Raw genomic sequence first — 19,027 nt, 5'->3', positions numbered from 1 at the left:
GTTCCAGTAGATCTTGAATGTGGGCCTGAACCTTCCTGTTTTCTCTTTTGCTCTTGTTGTTGTTGTTTGTTTGTTTGTTTTGGGGGGGTTATTTTTAAATATCCTAGGTAATTCTATGCTTATAATCTACAGGCTACACATTGAGATCCTCTGGACTGGTCTGGGACCTTTCAAAGGCTTAGAAAGAAGAGAGAGGAGAGGAGGGGGAGGAGAGAGAGAAAACACAGCCTGGTATCACAAAATTGTTTACCATTTACAATGTTAAAGCCTAGAACTAGAGCAAAGACCAGTACGTGTTACCCTTTTGTTCTGGGTCTGGAGAGCCACGGGTTTTTGTTAGCCTTCTCCACTAGGCACCTCTACTCCACTTGTCCTGGCCTACCCTCACCTGGCTCTTCTTGTGCTCCTCATCTTCCTAGGACTAAGGCCCCTGTCTTCTTGCTGTCTGGTCAGCTATTCTAAATCTTTAACGCCTTGGACCAAACGCCCACTTTCTGGGCTCCACTCAGCAGGGCAATGCTATAGGTCAGAAAGACATAAGTAAGACCACTGCAGAGGAGAGTAGCCTCATCCATACAAATGCAGTGGGGGTGTGATAACGAGACCCCCTTCAGGACAGGGCGCTCATTCCCCCAGCCACCGGGAATGCTGGCTGCCGAGGGTTCACAGCCGCAGGAACCGCCCTTGACTGAAGGCAGCTTCTCAGCCCAAGGTTACACCTCCCGCCTGGGTGCAGCCCACACCCAGTGAGGAGTTGACACAGGGGACAGGATGACCAGCTCTCTTGCTTCGAGGTGGCAGAACAACTCTGAAGGGCCATCCCAGCTCCCAAGCTCCCTGCGGTTGAGGCCACTGTTGTCCACGCACCGCAGTTCAACTCCTCCCTCTGCATCACGCTGCTGCCCTCTCTCCCTGCCGAGTATGGTTCCCAGAGCACACCCCCCACCCCCATAACCCTCCTGTATGCACATCTGCGAGTCCATTTCCAGGGAACTTGACCTAAGGCACTGAACTTGCCTCTTTCTGTCAAGTCCTGACAGCACAGTGCAGTGGGCCTCTGCACCTTACTTCTTGGATAATCTTGGGTGGTCACCTTATCTCCCCAAGTGTCTCCTTCCTCATCTACAGAATCCGAATACAGAGAACAACAAGAATAATAATACTTATTATTTCTGTTTTGCTAGGCTTTTATGAGAATTAAAAGAGAAAATATATATGAAAGTACTTGGCGAATAATGAAGAGCTATATAATACTGCCAGCTAACATCACTACCTGGTGGTTTACCATGCAGTGATAAGAGAGAGGGAGGAGGAAGTGGGGTATCTACTCATCTTATATAATTCGGCTGCATACTGTGTCCCACTTTATCTCCAATCAACAGATTTGTGTCACTAATCAACACACCCAGGCACACAATCGTAAATGAGGAAACCAGGAGGGGAGACGTGCATTGCTGTAATCCTGAAACTGAAACAGAAGACAGAACCACACTTGTTCACTCTGTTTCCATAGGAAGATTGCAACAGAGCAATTTCCACTAGTCTGTAAAGTCGGAATTCACGTTATTAGCCAGTGAGTTATGCAATGAGTAATGGAACATCGTTTTACATCTTTGAACAGAAAAACAAGTAAAATAGTTGGCTATACAAAATGGGGAATACTTTTCTAGGCAACTTAGTATTTTCTGGATTACCTCCATACGGTATCCACTGAAAAGAAAAAAACAGTACAAAAATTAAGTTGAAAACATTTAATTAGCTCAAGAAGGATAACTGGGAATTATCAATTCTAAAACTCTGCTTCCTATTAAAAATTACCAAATTATTGAGCCTTAAGAAGAACTTGAAAGAGATAAACAATATTTGATATCCACAGACTCACAAGGAGTGGTCAACAATGACTTACTTTGACAGATGGTTTCATTATCAGCAAAAGTCACAGAATGGTCAGAACTGGGAGGAGGTTTGGAGACCCACTAGAGCCCCCAACCCTCACAATTCTCTGTTCTCAGGAAAACCGCAGTCTGGAGGAGGCAAGACAAACCCACATGAAATATTAACCAAAACCCTGCCCTTTCTTGTTATCTGAGCACTGAATGAATTACAGACAGCGATACAGGAATTCAGACCAAGGGGTAAACACGTGGGCCGGACCATCCGGGAAGGCTTCATGTCAGTCTCATATAATGGGAAGCTATAAATATCTCGATTTCCTCTTAAATTCGAAGACGTGCTGGATGACACATTGTCTTCACGCGTGGAGAAAACATTTTAAATCTTCAAGTTTTAGACACCTGAACATTTTAAAACTTCACACTTAAGATGAGTTTGCTGATTCAGTTTAGGTACAACATGAATTCAGTGTTTATAATCCTTAAATGGTTCAAAGTAGAGGCCTCCGAGGAAAAGATAATTAGACCCTGCTTGCTGAACAAAAATCAGAGTATTAATCCAAATCGGGGTAGGTTGAATCACGAAACAATGAGAATAGTGAAGAGTTGGGGCCAGATTTTTGGAGGGAAGAGAGGGCAAGGCTGTTAGTCAAAAATACCTCTAACAGGACCAAAGGAATCTACACGGATGCCGCAAATAGAAAGCAGGGCTTGAACTCAGGAAACTCAAGTCCTTCTGCCCCTGTCAAGAGGACAGGGGACACAGCGGGCCAGCTTCACTTAAGAAGATTCTGGAAGTGAGAGGCAGGTAAACACCTGCTTCAGAGTAAAACCAGAACAAAACAGACCCCAGAAGGCAGATCACAAACCAGCAGTGCATGATCTGGAGTTATGTACCTGCCTGCATTTGTGAGTAATTTGTCCACCATCGGACCCTGCTCTGCAGATTAAGACCCCCTGGCCAGCTCTTCTGCTTCCCCGCAGAAGGGATGGTACAGATTTTAGCAATAAAACATTGAGTGCATCTAAGAAATACAAAATGCTCAACATTCAGTGCTTGGGAAGGATGGTCACCAAGGCAGTACTGAGGTCACAGTCGTTGAAGCTCTGGAACCTTCAGACACTGAGAGTCTCCATGAAAATGTTTAAAATTCCCAAGACAAATGTTCTGATTATTCCAGGTTTATCCCTAGATCAACCAGGTACATCTTGGGGTCGAGGGAGGGGGAGGGGTGCTATGCAGCACAGCAGGGCCACTGGGGGCCCACTGGGGTCTTATGTCCTGGGCTATTCCTGGACGAGGGACGATTGTTGGGATCAGGGCAGTGACTCCAATCTGAGCTTACCGCAGTGTCCGAGACATCACTCACTCATTCATGGAGAGAGTATGTCATGGCGGTGTGGTTCAGAACGTACGCTCTGGGGCCTCGTGCTCAGGACCCACTCCTGGCTCTGTCAATTATTAACATTACACGTTCTTCGCTTGTCAAAAGCAGTCAATTACAGCATCTATCTCACAGGACTGCAGTGAGGAGTAAGACTGAATTCACACAATGAGCCTAGAACAGTGCGCTAAGACGCACTCAGTAAATTTGAGCTATTATTATTTTTACTCATTCATTCAAAAAATGTTAATGAGCACTGATCCCGTGTCAAGCACTGCCTGAGGTCCTCATCATCCTTTAGCCCGAACCTACTCTTCCACTTATGTTCCCATCCTAGTCATTAACTAGAAATGTGGGAGTCATCCTAACCCCTCCCTCTCCTTCACCGTCCACTCGTAAAGACGTGGCCAGGTTCCTCCTTTAAACGTCTGTCAGCTCCTTCCTCCTTTCTCACTATTACTGCCTGACTTGAGTCTTCTTTAATTTCTCTTTTCAAATATTACAGTCATCTCCTCCGTGTCTCCCTAAGGCGAATGTCACTGTCCTCCGATCTATTCTCCATCTTGATTCTAAATTGACTTTTCAAAACACATATCTGATGATGTATTCACTTGCTTAAAGTCTGCTGTTGGATAAACTCACAGCTCCCACAGGGCACATGGGCCTTTGTGATCTGGCTGTCTGTCTCTCCAGCCCTCACTCTGTGCCCACACTAAACAGGCTGGAGTTCCCTGACCATACACTGCTGCTCCTTCTGTTGGGTCTCCATATCTCCTTGCACCTGACAACTCCTTCTCTTACATTAAGGTTCATTATTTAATCAATAAATACTTCCTAACACTTATCTTGAGTAAAGCCTGTGGCAAGTTCAGGAGTATGACGATGAAGAAGACACTCAATCCTTTCTTTCTCCTAGAAAAAGTAACTTTGAGGCTCTCGAGGGAGAAATAATGTGTGGACACTAAGGTAAAGTTATCTCAAATGGAGCAGTTTCCCTCACTAGTTGGATATCTTATGGAATTGGAGAAATCTGGCCTCAAGTTCAAAAGCACCTCAGCAGATTTCAATCCCAACAGTAAACTGTGACACAGTGGATTTACTCATTTTGAGTCATACAGGTAAAATATGTTAGAAAAGATTGATCCAAACTATAAAAACAACGACCCAAAAATTGCTTCCATATGGAGTTATAAAGTTGTAAGTCATCAATTAGTCACTCTGTTTTTTAAAAGGTAACTAAAAGCGCCTGTGATTGTCCGGAGGTAATAATAGGCTGGATTTATTTTTACATGGTTATTAAATAATATGAACTATAGTTAGACGCTTTAAAAATCATGCCTTTCTAATTAATATATTTTTAAACCACTTATTGAATGAAACGCTTACTGAATTAGCACAATAGGCTGCCTACAAACACAAGTCGATGGCTAAACTCAAAACTTGCCTCGTTCATCCTGCAACGATGACTCAGTTCATTCAAAATCCCCGATCTGCAGAAATGCCAGTCATATTGGGACACAAGCCCTACCCTGGGCATAGATATGTCATACGGCTCAACTCCTTGTATTGCATTTTCCAGTGGATTTGCCGGCCTTCCACGGTGATCCTGGGGGCAGGATTCTGTCTTACTCTGGTTACTGTATAAGCAGAGCTCAGTGAAGAGCCTGACACAGAGAAGGTGCCTCATAACCGTGGGCTGGGCTGAGCTGAGCTCAGGTCCAGTCAAGACGCTGCACCTTCTCGGCTGTCTGTTGAGATGGCTAGGGTCCCTCCCTAAGAGCTGCCATGGGGCCTATCAGCTTAAACATTTTAATTTCTCAGCTCCAACTGGTATCCACCTTCGTCAAAAACTGTCCTGTGGTTTTAGCACTAATTTACTAAAGACAAACCATCGAAATATTTTGATTCAGAGAGTGACATACATTCACTACGCAAAATGACATTTCTACCATATCATACCAGTGAAAGTAATAACAAACCGGTTATTGAGTAATAAAATTAATTTTCTCTTGGGCCTCTGCGGCAAAGCACATGATTTTAATGGTTATCTTCCATCAGCCTAGTGACCCTAGCTGGTGTGTTGTACCATCAGGCGCCTTTAGGAACCTGAAATCTTGAACTGTGACTTCCTATACGACCCGCCCCAGTTGGGCAGTGTATGCATTTCACATCTTCTTCCAAATACAGACAGAGCCAACCTCCCTTTTTAAAAGTTCATTAACGAAGTCTCACAATTAAGAGAGCAGCTGTGTGACTCATTTTTGGATACCCGCGTGGAAATAACAACTCCTCCCTTTGCTGAGAAACGGCTTAAACAAGCGAGTGAGAACCACAGGAAGTCGTACAGATCTGGCTAGGGTCAGCGGAGTCGAGAATTCCCTATCAGGGAGGTGTGGTTCTCGTGAGCGCCGCCACTACCGCTCGTCTCCATTCTTCTTACAAAAAAAAAAAAAAAAAAAAAAGTCTTATGGGGCTTGGAAGGACTTGTTTCAAGGCGGTATCAATTTCTCCGTCTTTCCTGGCTCCCGCGTCATACTGCCAAGTTCAAGTTAAGAAGAAGCACTCATTCTGGGGTTTTTGAGAAAGTGCAACCTAATAGGATGTGAAGATGTGATGACACTGAAGAAATGCCCGCTAATTACAAAAAAGAGTTTTCACTCATATGTGAAAGATACACACACACATAGATACGGTGCACACACTGGTGGTTACCAGAGGGGAAGGGGGTGGGGGGAGAGCGAAAGAGGTCAAGGGGCACATTTGTAGGGTGACGGATGGAAACTAGACTATCAGCGGTGAACACGACGCAGTCTATGCAAAAGCTGAAATAGAACAACGCGCACCTGGAATTTACACGTTACAAACCAATGTGACCTCAATAAAATATTTTTTTGAAAAAGTCTTCAGCCTTTAGACTTAAAAGTAGTCTTAAGCGGACGCTGTATAAGGGAAGCCTATCAACAGGTATCTCTGAAATAATTTCTAGAAGCCCTAAACGCGCGGTCCCCTGCCCACTGCGGGGGAAAAATCACTCCTCTCTAGATGAGAAACCCGAAGCTGCGTTCCCCAAGGCGCGGAGAGCCGGCAGGACCCCCGGGGCCAGACCTGGAATCCCACGGAATGCCTTCTGCCCCCGAGCGCGCGAGCCACCCCGGCGCCGCCCTCCCCGCAGCTCCCCGCGCACAGCCCGGGGCGGTTAAGGAGAGAAAAGCAGACACCCGGAGAGGAAAACGAACCGGGCGCGGCGGCGGGCGCGCGCCGGGAAGCCCCTCTCCCGTCCCGCGCCGGGCGCCGCGATGCGGAAGGAAACCTGTCGCGCGTGTCCCGGCGGCTGCACCCCCCGCGCCTCCGGCGGCTCCCGCGGCCGCGGCTGGGCTGCGGCACGGCCCCCGCGCTCCGCGCCGCCGCGTCCGCGCGCAGCCCGCCCCCCTCCGGCGTCGGAAGCGCCCGCCGCCGGGGACAGGCCCCGCCCCGGGGCGCCAGCGCCCGCCCCCCGCCTCCCCGCGCCGCCTGCGGCCCGCGCGCTCCCCTCTCCCGGCCGCCCGCGGGTGCTCTCCGTGGGGGCGCGGAGCCGCGCCGCCCCCAGCACCCCACCCCGTCCGCAGCCCCCTCCTTCGCTCCCCCGGCCGGCGGGGAGGCGCAGAGGCGCCGGACTTTCCCCCGGAATCCCCGCTGCGCGGGTGGCCTTTGCCAGCCCATGCGTTTCCCGCGGCGCGCGCGCTTGCCGCCGGTCCTGAGAGGGGGTGTGACGGTGGCAGGGCGGCTGCGGGTCGCACGGGGCTGAGGGCCGCCTTCCCAGAACCCATCCGGACTCTCCCCTCCCTGGTGAACCCCAACACAGCAGCGTTCATTCATTCATTCAGCACCGATGGAGCATCCCCTCAAGTGCTGAGGGTACCACCGTGGTCCAAAATCCCGCCGGGATTCTGCCCTCAAGGACTCGGCGCTCCGGTGGCGAAGGATACACAAAGTGTATAGTAGGCGAGGTGGTGCTAAGTATCTTGAAGAATCAGGCCGAGGCTTAAAAGTTAGAAGTGCTCAGAAAAAGAAAAGAAGCCCTTCATGGATGGGGAATGTCAAAGACATGCGGGAGACCACGGAAAGAGCTCCCCATGGCCGAAGCTGGAACAACTTGAGCAACAAGGTGAAACAATGTTAGATTACAACTCAAAGTAAAAAAACTCCATGAGTCCGTAATGATAGAAATAAACGGTCGAATAAATAAATAAATGGTGAAAAGAGATGTTTCCCCCGCAGAAGAATTCCTAATCATTTATGTGGATACTCCCCCCTCAAGGAGGAGAAGTGTAACTTCCCACTCCTTAAGTATGTGCTGCTCACAGTGACTTTCTCCCAAAAACTACAGTATGGAAAGGGGGAAAGAGAGTGGAGACACTCGCTAAACACTAGCTCAGCCAGGCGATCAAGGTCAACAGTAACAGTCATAAAGCGTATTGATAGCACGTAGTCTTGATATGATGTGATGAACATGGCAGGTTGCCTCTGTGGTCTTCCTCCGCCAAACCCATGACCGCGGTCTTATCACGAGAAAACCATGAGACAAATTCCAATAGTGGGACATCCTACAAAAAGCTGTCAGTGTCGTCAAAAACAAGGAATAGAGGAGCCTAAGGTGGCATGACAACTAAATGTAGTGTAGTAGCTTGGATGGGATCCTGGGACAGAAAAACGCCGTTAGGGAAAAACTAAGGACATCTGAATGATGTATGGACTTTCGTTAGTAAGAAAGCATCGAGATTGGTTCATTGGTTGTGATGATGTACCATGCTAATAAAAGATGGTAATAATAGGGGAAAATGAGGATGAGGTCTATGGGAACTCTCTACACTATCTTTGCAATGTTTATGTAAATCTAAAACCATTCTAAATAAAGTTTATATAAAAAATAAAGCAAAGGGCCAACCCGGTAGTGTAGTGGTTAAGTTTGCGTGCTCCACTTCAGTGGCCCGGGGTTTGCAGGTTCAGATCCCAGGTGCAGACCTATGCACTGTTTATCAAGCCGTGCTGTGGCAGGCATCCCACATATAAAGCAGAGGAAGATGGGCACAGATGTTAGCCCAGGGCCAGTCTTCCTCAGCAAAAAAGAGAAGGATTGGCAACAGATGTCAGGGCTAATCTTCCTCACCAAAAAATAAAATAAAATAAAAAAATAAAGCAAAATAAGAAAGATGAGGGGTGCTATAATAAACTAAAAAAAAAAAGAAGTGTATTGCAAAGGCCTCTAAGATAAGAAAACAGTTGACAGAGGAAACAATGTGGATATCCGGGTTAAGACAATTTCCAGCTGAAGGATCTGCAGATGTAAATGCCCTGAGGCAGGAGCATGCTTGGCTTCTTGGAGTCATATCAGCGTGGGTGGGACAGAACGAGTGGGAAGCATGACAGGTGGTGGGGCTAGGGGTGGGGAACGGAGCATGTAAGGCCTTGGTGGTCATGACAGTTTTTAAATTTTACTTTGATTTAGGAGGGACACGGCATTGAAGAATTTTTAGCAGAGGAATGACACGATGTGGCTGTTTTTTTCAGTCCACTGTTGTGTTGAGGCCAGATTACAGGACAAGGATGGGAACAGGCCAACCAGTTAAGGAAGCTGTGATGGGTAATTTTATGTGTCAAGCTAACTGGGCCACGGGGTGCCCAGCTATTTGGGTAAACGTTATGTTGGGTGTGTCTATGAGGGTGTTTCGGGATGAGATTAACATTTGAATCTGTACAATAGGTAAGCAGGTTGCCCTCACCAACGTGGCTGGACCTCATTCAATCTCTTGAAAGCCTGAATAGAACAAAAGGCAGGGTATGGGAGAATTTGTTCTCTTGGGGCCTGACATCTCTTCAAGCTGGGACATCAGTTTTCTCCTGCCTTCAGACTCACCTTCAAACTGGAACTTATACCATTTGCTCTCCTGCTTATGGGGCCTTTGGACTAAGATTGGAATTATATAATGAGCTTTCCTGGGTCTCTAGCTTGCCCACTGCAGATCTTGGAACTTCTCAGCCTCCGTAATCATATAAGCCAATTCCTTATACTAAATCAACCTCCCACTCTTTCTCTGCATCCTATTGGTTCCGTTTCTCTGGTGAACATTGACTGATACAATGCCATTGCAGTGGAGCTGGTGAGAAGGGGGTAGGTTCTGGATACGTTCACAAGGAGGGGCTGACAGGACTGGTTGATTAACTGGACTTAAGTCATGAGAGAGCAAGAAGAGTCAAGGTTTTTACTTGGAGCAGCTGGAAGAAAAGAGGTTCCTTACGCTGAGGTGGAGAAGACTGCCTGAGAAGCAAGTTGTGGGGAGTGAGGGAGAGAAGGGGAGGATTGCTGGGGATTAAGAGTTCCCTTTTAGGGGGCCAGTCCGGTGGTGTAGCGGTTATGTTCGCGTGCTCCGCTTTGGCGGCCTGGGGTTCACGAGTTCAGATCCCGGATGAGAACCTACACACCGCTCATCAAGCCATGCTGTGGCAGCGAACCACATACAAAATAGAGGAAGATGGGCACAGATGTCAGCTCAGGGCCAGTCTTCCTCACCAAAAAAAATAAAATAAAATAAAAAGAAGAAGAAAGAATTGCCTTTCAGACACTTTAGGTTTGGAGTTGTCAGGAAGACAGTTGGACAGATGAATCTGGGATGCTCGTATCAATTTGGAAGCCCTCAGCATAAAGAGGGGTTGCAGATACACATTAGATGTCTGAAGTCTGAGTCCCGGGGCACTCCAAAGTTCAGAGATCAGGAAGATGAAGAATCAAGAAAGGAGAATGAGAAGGAATAATCAGTGAGGTAAGAAGTAAACCAACAAAGAAGTGTTCCAGAAGCCAAATGAAAAGATGTTTCAAGAATGATCAATTGTATCAAATGCTGCTAATGTGGGTAAAATAGGCCTGAAAACAGCAGAGAGCTTGGCCATATGGAGGTCAATGGTGAAGCTGATAAGGAGAGATTTGGTGGTAACCAAAACATGTTTGGAGTGGGCCAAGACAAGAAAAAGAGAGTAAATGGAGACAGAGTGATGAGAAGATATACATATTTGTATGCTCATGGGCATGAGCCAAAAGGGAAGGAAGAAGTGACGGTGCAAGAGAGAAAAGAGATCATTGCTGGAGTGATGTGCCTGGGTAGATCATCGGGAATGGGATCCAATGCACAAGTGGAAAGTTGGGATTAAACAGGAGAAGATGGGCTTCTTCCCTGGTAACAGGAGGGGAGACAGAATGTATGGGCACAGATGCTGGTGAATGTGGAGGCAGGAACATGTTTTAACGATGGAGAAGCAAGGTCATCAGCTGAGAGTGAGGAGTAGAGAGGAAGTTTGAGGAGAGAGGAGAAAGGATGAAGATGTAGCATCTTCATGGAGATGAAGGAGAGAGTAAATGGACTTTGAAATATAGCCAGATTGTTGGGCGGCACAAAGGGTTCATTTGAAGTCAGGGATCGTGAATATCAAAGAAGGCCAATTGGTTAGAGTTGTGTGTTCTTACCAGCCTCACTTGCCTACTTGGGTGCAAATAAAACTAGGCAGAGGTCCAGATAGAACCAGAGTTTGGAGTTGCCAGGTGAACATGACGGAGGAGAGAGGCACAAGAGGGTTGAGGGGCTATGCAAGGGAATGATTATAATGAAGGACCACGGCATCTAAACCGAGTAAGGAGAGCAGAGAGGACATGAGTGATGGTGTTGAGGCAAAGTTGAAGGTGTTAGGTTAATGGATCGGAGGCTCCACGACACCAAGAAATTGCTGCAGTTGTGAGATTAGGGAGATTCAGCTGGGAAAATACAAGTCTGTTATCAGAGAGTGGGATCTTTGAGACTTGGACTCTGAAGGGCTGCAGATATTGATAATGACAAGGTCTAGACCGACCTGAATTCTCTTGATCTGCCCACCCCTGGTGAGGCTACCAGATAGGCCTGCTTTGTTTTATATATTTTTCTGGAGACATTGGCTCTCATCTCCAGTCTGGATGGTTGAGCAATGAGGACTGATAAGGACCTTAGGATAAAGCCCGGATAAAACAGGGGAAGGACTTGGAGAGGGACACGACTGCTGTGTAGACGCTTGTCCCCTGTATGCATCATCTTCTATACTACTGCTATCCCTAATTTGCAGGGCTCATAAACCCATTGAATCCCAGGGTTGGAAGGTCTTCTAGCCCAACCACCCCTCTCAGGTGCAACTTCTTTATAGCCCTCCTCTGAACAGTTATTTTATATCCCCACAACAGGTAGTAATTACCAACCACCATCTCTGTCTTCCATGCTAGTTTGTGAACATCTTGAGGATATGTGTTTAACCTGTCTTTTTTTATTGTGATAAAATATATATGACATAAAATTTGCCATTGTAACCATTTTCAAGTATAAAGTTGAGTGATGTTGAGTACGTTCACATTGTTGTGCAACCATCACCATCCATTTCCGGAACTTTCTCATTTTCCCCAACTGAAAATATACCCATTAAACACTAAATCCCCATTCCTCCTATCCCAAGCCCCTGGCAACCACTATTCTACTTTCTGTCTCTATGAATTTGACTCCTCTAGATACCTCATATAAGTGGAATCATATCACATTTGTCCTTTTGTGACTGGCTTATTTCACTTAGCATAATGGCTTCAAGATTTATCCATGTTGTAGGATGTGTCAGCCTTTCCTTCTTTTTTAAGGCTGAATAATATTCCTCTTTCAGTCCTCTTTCTTTCATTTTTGGGGGGTATACACCCAGGAGTGGAATCACTGGATCATATGGTAATTCTATGTGTGATTTTTTTTGTGATATCATCATATCATTTTCCGCAGTGGCTGCACCCTTTTACATTCATACTAGCAATGCACAACGATTCCAATTTCTCCACCTCCTCACCAACACTTGTTACTTTCATATAACCTATCTTTGATTTCCTCTCTATTGAGGAAAGAGAGGAAATACCAACCCTGCTGGGCCCATGATGTTGTGTGAGTAAATAAATAGCTGTTATGGGAAATGAGGTTAAGTGAATCAAATTGTGCTCAGCAAGCCCCACTTAGCACATCTTGTTCCTAGATCTGCACTGGCCATTACTGTAGCCACATGTGGTTATTTAAATTGAAATTAATTAAAATTGAGCAAAATTTTAATTCAGTTCCTCAGTCTCATGAGTGACATTTCAAGTACGTAATAGGGACCATAACTAGTGGTTATTAGTGTGCAATATATTGGACAGTGCAGAATAGAACATTTCCATCATTGCAGGCAGTTCTTTGGTTACTATACTGGACAGTGCTTTCTACATCCTGGTAGCCACCTCTGCTTTGTCTCACACATCATATTAGGAAATGCTTTTCCAGAACTGGACAGCTTAAAATTTAAGATAAAGATCCTTCTTTCAGGAGGAAGGAACTGTCCTGCCTAAGAGTTCTGTGGCTCTTTGGCACATAAATGGCTGCTCGGCGAGTTCTCGAATTTTTGTGTTTAAATATTATATTTGGACTTTCAGTGCTCATGTGGGTCTGTTGCTCTTGATGATCACCTTTATGAACACAGACTCACTAAACCATTTAAATCTCTCTCTACGTCATTCGAAACACTTATCTACTAAGGCATGAGTTTCAGAACATATTCTCAGATTCACAGTGGAGATTATGTTTATTCCACTTCCTTCTTTTTGCCCAAAGCCAGCACAATACCTAGGACACTGGAGACCCTGAATAAATATTTGTTGAATGATGAGTGAATGAATGACCAAAGTAAGCACTGAGCTGAATTTGGGGGAGCTCAGGTCACTGAGATAGCATTTTTAGAGGGTGGCACCCAGGCATAATAAGATTTAGGAATACGTATCTAGCATTGATATAGTTTTAAAAGATTTTTCTTTTTTTACAGAACATGAATTTTAAGCTATGCTCTTTTTTCCCATTGTTCAAAAAAGTAGCTTAAAACTTAATTCCTATAAGGATCTTGTCTAGTACATGTTTATAAAGCTTCAACTCTGTTTTATAAATGCTTGCCACCACTGAATATAATAACAAGAAAAAATAAATTCTAGATATTTATACTGTCAGCATGTGTGCAGGTATCTTCTGTTTGCCCCTTCGGATCCACTTTCTATCGCCCTCCATCCTGCTCTCGACCCTGGGATGTTGATCTGAATGGATTATTCTAACAGGTTCCTGTGCTCTTTGGCTTCCCTTGGGCTTGGCCAATTGGGAACTCTAGCCTCTAGCAGGAGAGCAGAGGCAGGGGATGAGGGCGGGGAATTTATTCCAAACAGAAGGGCTGTCCCTGTCCCTCAACAGAAGGTCTCTGTTCCTCTAAGGTGATCTGTTCTACATGATTCCCTCTCCCCGCTGGTTCTGCATACCCGTCCCTACTCATGATTCTCAGGCCTGAGGTATGACAGCCCAGGGTCCCCCCACCTACAGTGGTGGGGTACTTTATATATATAAAGGTACTTTATAATAGTACCCTTATTTATAAACCTTCCTTGAATTATCCTCATTTGAACGTGCCGTCTTGTTTCACATTGGGACTCTAACTGATCAAGCATTCTTAATTAGTAGCTAGAGCACAGCGTCCAAATCCTTGTTCTGAAAATTTTATACCTACAGTCCTTACAAAAATATTCCCTGGGGGTCAGCCCGGTGGCATAGCCGTTAAGTTCGCACGGCCCACTTCAGTAGCCCAGCTTTCGTGGGTTCCGATCCTGGGCACAGACATACTTACCGCTCATCAAGCCGTGCTGAGGAGGCGTCCCACGTAGAAGAGCTACAACTCTACAACTATGACACACAACTACGTACTGGGGCTTTGGAGAGAAAAAAGAAAAAGAGGAAGATTGGCAATAGATGTTAGCACAGGGCCAATCTTCCTAAAAAAAGTTCCCTGATGTTACTGTCATCTCTTTATTTCTTCTTTTTTTTTTTTAAACTTTATTTATTTATTTTTCCCCCTAAAGCCCCAGTAGATAGTTGTATGTCATAGTTGCACATCCTTCTAGTTGCTGTATGTGGGACACGGCCTCAGCATGGCCGCATCGGTGCACGCCCGGGATCTGAACCTGGGCCACCAAGGAGCGGAGCACGTACACTTAACCGCTAAGCCACGGGGCCAGCCCTCATCTCTTTATTTCAATCCACTGGTTACCTTTATGAAGAAACCATGTTGTACATCATATTATATAAATTTTTCTTCAGTACACTTAGACTAGAAAAATATTCTCAAATTCACAGGTAAATCTTTTTGCATATAGCTTCTCTACATAAAATGTAATTTACAGAAATATATAAATAAGACTTTAAAGTAAATAGGTTAATTTTTATGGTTTTAAATATTTCAATAGCTAATAACTTAAAATTACTTCCAGGTGTATGAGGAAATCTGTACTTCAGTACTGCAAACAAGCCATCGTTACTCAACGTACACAGCTTACCAGAGAACACAGTTTCTAACTCGTTCCTGTACACTGAATGTTTGTGTCCCCAAAATTCTTATGTTAAAACCTAATCCCCAGTGTGATGATATTAGAAGGTGGGGACTTGGGAGGTGATTAGGTCATGAGGATGGAGTGCTCATGAGTGGGATTAGTGCCCTTGTAAAAGAGGCCCCAGAGAGCACCCTTGCCCCTTCCTCTGTGTGAGGACACAGCAAGAAGATAGCCATCTATGAACCAGGAAGCGTGCTCTCATCAGACACTGACTCTGTCAGCACCTTGATCTTAGATTTCCCAGCCTCCAGAACTGAGAGAAATAAATTTCTGTTGTTTATAGGCCACACAGTCTAGAGTATTTTTGTTATAACATGTAACCCAGATAAACTAAGCCACCCTTGAAACACAAGATTTAATTGTACAATTATTAGCAAACATAAATCATTAAAAAAGTACAAACTCCATAATGCTAATACCTGTATTAAAGATAACAAATACTTATTGTTCAGTTACAATGTGCCAAGCATGGTGTTAATGTTTTCATATAATTTAATTCTCAACGCAAATTTTTGAAGTGTGCACAACTCAACCCCATTTGGCAGAGGAGGAAATGAGCTGTAAACGTCCAATGTCCCTGCATCAGCAAGCAAAGGACTCTAGGTTCAAATCCCAGCGTCTGACATGGAAGTCTGCACTCTTAGCCATCAATAAAGAATCCGGGAACAACATCGAAGACCACAGAAGAAGCAAAAAATAAGACCTTTCCAAAGCAAATGATTTCTTTTATCCTGTTACCTGCACTCAAAGAGCAATGTCAAAATCTAAGTAAGCCTGGAAAAATTACTAAGAAAAAAAAAGAAAGAAAAGAATGCAATAGATAACTCTCATAGAAAACCAAATTTCTTGTTGTTTAGTAAGCTTACTTTTCTGTGGATGGTACACAAGGAAGGGTAGGAAACAAGTGGTGGAAATTGCACTATTTTGGTGTTAGTTACATTTTATCCCTGCCTGCAATTCCTGAAATGACACTGTTGTATTTTTATTCTAACCCAAATTGCAGTTAAGTGAAAACTTTCCTCTAATATATTGGCATACTTGCTGTAAGAGGCCTGAAGTTGAGCATGTACTAGCTGCTCTAAGCATACAAATTGAACATTCTCCCTGAAAAAGAACAGGCTGAAAAATTGGGTCTAGAGATAGTATAACTGATCCGCTTAACAGTTCCTAATAATTTTTCTGTAGCTGTGATTTTGCATAACAGGTTGCAAAAGTATTTTTAGATGAGACTGTTACTCAACAGTCACTTCTGGTAAACCCCTTTTTACACCATCACGCTGTCCTGCGGAACTGTTAATAGTGAAACAGAAAAGCATAAACAGAATGTAACAAATAAGCAGTGCCTTTTCCAGACAATAGTTTAGTCATAAGCCTTTAATTATTGATTTTGAATTTGAACAACTAAATTAGTTCTCAACAAGTGTAATTTTCACTAGATAGACTAAACTTTTTTACATTAATATTTTGTTCATGTAGATGAATTTGTGCTACCGGTTTATAAACTAGGTATTTCTATACCAAAAAGCCTTACTTTGGGGCTGAGACATGGTTTTCGTCTCTTTTTCCTCCTCTTCATCCATTTTGTCCCCTTGCTGCAGCTGCACGTCTTTACTTGTCTGATTTCCCTTTGGGTCTCTCTTCAGACGGACAGATTCCCTCCTCAAAGATGGCTCATAATTCCTGTGAGTTCATGGACCACAGCCAGCATCCTTCCGTGATCCTAAAGGAAATATAATAGTACAATATTGGCACCACAAAAACCAAACGTGTTTCAAATGATGAATATGTTTTTAAGATGAACTCACTAAAGTGATACAGTGAAAACAGATCGACATCTGAGAAGTGACCTCACGGATTCAACAGACAGTCTTTCCTTGAGCATACCTGCCTTTGGGATGATGATCTTGTTGAGGACACCTTGGAGAAGCTGACAGATGTTCCTGTCAGTCCACAGCTCCTTACCTTACTTCTGTGCCCCGAGTATGAGGAGGAATCTTTCACAGGAGTTGACACGGCGTTGCATCACTGGCTCTGGGTGTTGAAAGCAGGTCACTCCAGCTGATTTCTTTAAAGCCTCTTTTCTACAAGTTGGTGATGGGCAAAGGTGAATTATGAAACAGGAACTTTTGCCACAGCTCTACATCCCCAGTCACAAAGAAACATTTACAAAACAAATGCCCTCATCCAAATCGGAATTCATGATTGATTACAGTGCAAATGTGAGTGAGGGACATAATCTATTCACGCCTTATTTCTTTCATGGTCCTAGTACACCACCTTCCAACTTAAGTAATGAGTGGACCCTTCTTCAAGGAAAAAGAAGATACGGCACCTGGTGTTAACAGGTTATTTCTACTCTGTTAGCTGAATATAATATAAATACAATATTAGTTACATAAACATGGTATAAATTCCTTATGGCTCCAAACCAATCTACACATAAAAACTATAAAATTAATAATATTAAAATAAACAGCATTGATTTAATATCGTTTTGATGAAGTGAAACCAAAATTGTTTGTTCTAAAATTAAAATGTGCATTGGGGTATTTTGTATTTCACTTGTCATCTATACAATTCCCTTTATTTTGAAGACAATAGACACTCATTTGAATGATCTTCATCATCGTTGCTATGATTTTTCCTTTTAAAGTACATGCATCTTGAATCATCAATCCATGAATTTTTTTCAGCTTTATTGAGGTATAATTGACAAATATAATTGTAAGATATTTAAAGTGTGCATTGTGGTGATTTGATATATGTATGCATTGTGAAAAAATTCCCACCATCTAGTTAGTTAACATATCCATCACCTCCCATATTTATCTTTTTTTTTTTGAAGAGAACATTTAAGTTTTACTCTCTTAGCAAATTTCAGTTGTATAATACAGTGTTATCAACCATAGTTACCACGTCTACACTGGATCCTCATCCAATTCATCTTATAGCTGAATGTTAGTACTCTTTTACCTACCTTCCCTATTCCCCCCACCCCCCAGCCCCTGGCAATCCCTTTTCAATTCTCTTTGTATGAGTTTGACTCCTTTTTTTTTTTAGATTCCATATATAAGTGATACCATGCAGTATTTGTCTTTCTCTATCTGGCTTATTTCACTTAACATAATACCCTCAAGTTCTATCCATGTTGCTATAAATGACAGGATTTCCTTCTTTCTCATGGCTGAGTAATATTCCATTGTACATATATATACTATATCTTCTTTATTCATTCATTTGATGATGGACATTTAGGGTGTTTCCATATCTTGGCTATTGTGAATAATGCTGCAATAAACATGAGAGTGTGGATGTCTCTTCGAAGTCCTGTTTTCATTTCCTTTGGATATATACCCAGAAGTGGGATTGCTGGATCATATGGTAGTTCTATTTTTAATTTTTTGAGGAACCTCCATATTGTTTCCCATGGTGGCTGCACCAATTTACAATCCCACCACCGGTGCCCAAGGGTTCTTTTCTCCACATCTATGGCCAAAACTTATTAGCCCTTGTCTTTTTGATGATAGCCATTCTAACAGGTGTGAAGCGATATATCATTATGGTTTTGGCTTGCATTTTCCTAATGATTAGTGATGTTGAGCACAGGTACTTTTCATGTACCTGTTGATCATCTACATGTCTTCTTCTGAGAAATATCTATTCAGTTCCTCTGCCCATTTTTTAATCAGATTGGTTTTTCTGCTATTGAGTTGTATGAGTCCTTTATATATTTTGGATATTAGCCCCTTCTCAGATAAATGATTGGCAAATATTTTTCCCATTCCATAGGTTGCCTTTTCATTTGGTTGATGGTTTCCTTTGCTGTGCAAAAGTTTTTTATTTGGTGTAGTCCCTCTTGTTTATTTTTGCTTTTGTCGACTTTGCTTTTTTTTTTTTTTTTTGCTGAGGAAGATTCGGCCTGAGCTAACATCCACTGCCAATCTTCCTCTTTTTGTATGTGAGCCACTGTCACAGCATGGCCACTACAGAAAAGTGGTGTAGGTCCGCACCCAGGAACCGAACCTGGGCCACTGAAGCAGAGTGAGCTGAACTTAGCCACTAGGCCACTGAGGCTGTTCCTTGTTGACTTTGCTTTTGGTGTCAAATCCAAAAAATCATTGCCAAGACTGATGTCAAGGAGCTTACCCTCTATGTTTTCTTCTAGGAGTTTTCTGGTTTCAGGTCTTACGTTTAAGTCTTTACTCCATTTTGTACTGATTTTTGGGCATGGTGTAAGATAGGGGTCCAATCTCATTCTTTTGCATGTGGCTGTCCAG

General features: G+C 43.8%; 1 protein-coding gene across 2 annotated transcripts in view; it reads right to left on the bottom strand.

The window, feature by feature from the left end:
- STX11 (syntaxin 11) overlaps window positions 1-16,805 on the bottom strand; it is a 45,784-nt gene extending 28,979 nt beyond the window's left edge. The window contains exons 1-2 of one of the 2 annotated variants that reach the window (XM_058534220.1): window positions 16,713-16,805; window positions 16,282-16,470 (exon numbers count right to left, since the gene is read on the bottom strand). In XM_058534220.1, coding sequence (XP_058390203.1) covers window positions 16,282-16,330 — 49 coding nt within the window. In that variant the 5' untranslated portion in view covers window positions 16,331-16,470; window positions 16,713-16,805. Of the gene's footprint in view, window positions 1-16,281; window positions 16,471-16,634 lie in introns of both variants that reach the window. The other variant, XM_058534219.1, reaches the window with a different exon arrangement.
- Window positions 16,806-19,027: the final 2,222 nt, after the last annotated feature.

Source organism: Diceros bicornis, chromosome 39 (assembly GCF_020826845.1).
Source record: "Diceros bicornis minor isolate mBicDic1 chromosome 39, mDicBic1.mat.cur, whole genome shotgun sequence".
NCBI classification, from domain to species: domain Eukaryota; kingdom Metazoa; phylum Chordata; class Mammalia; order Perissodactyla; family Rhinocerotidae; genus Diceros; species Diceros bicornis.
The sequence above is the reverse complement of the archived record's forward strand: the minus strand, read 5'-3'. Positions and strand labels throughout refer to the sequence as shown.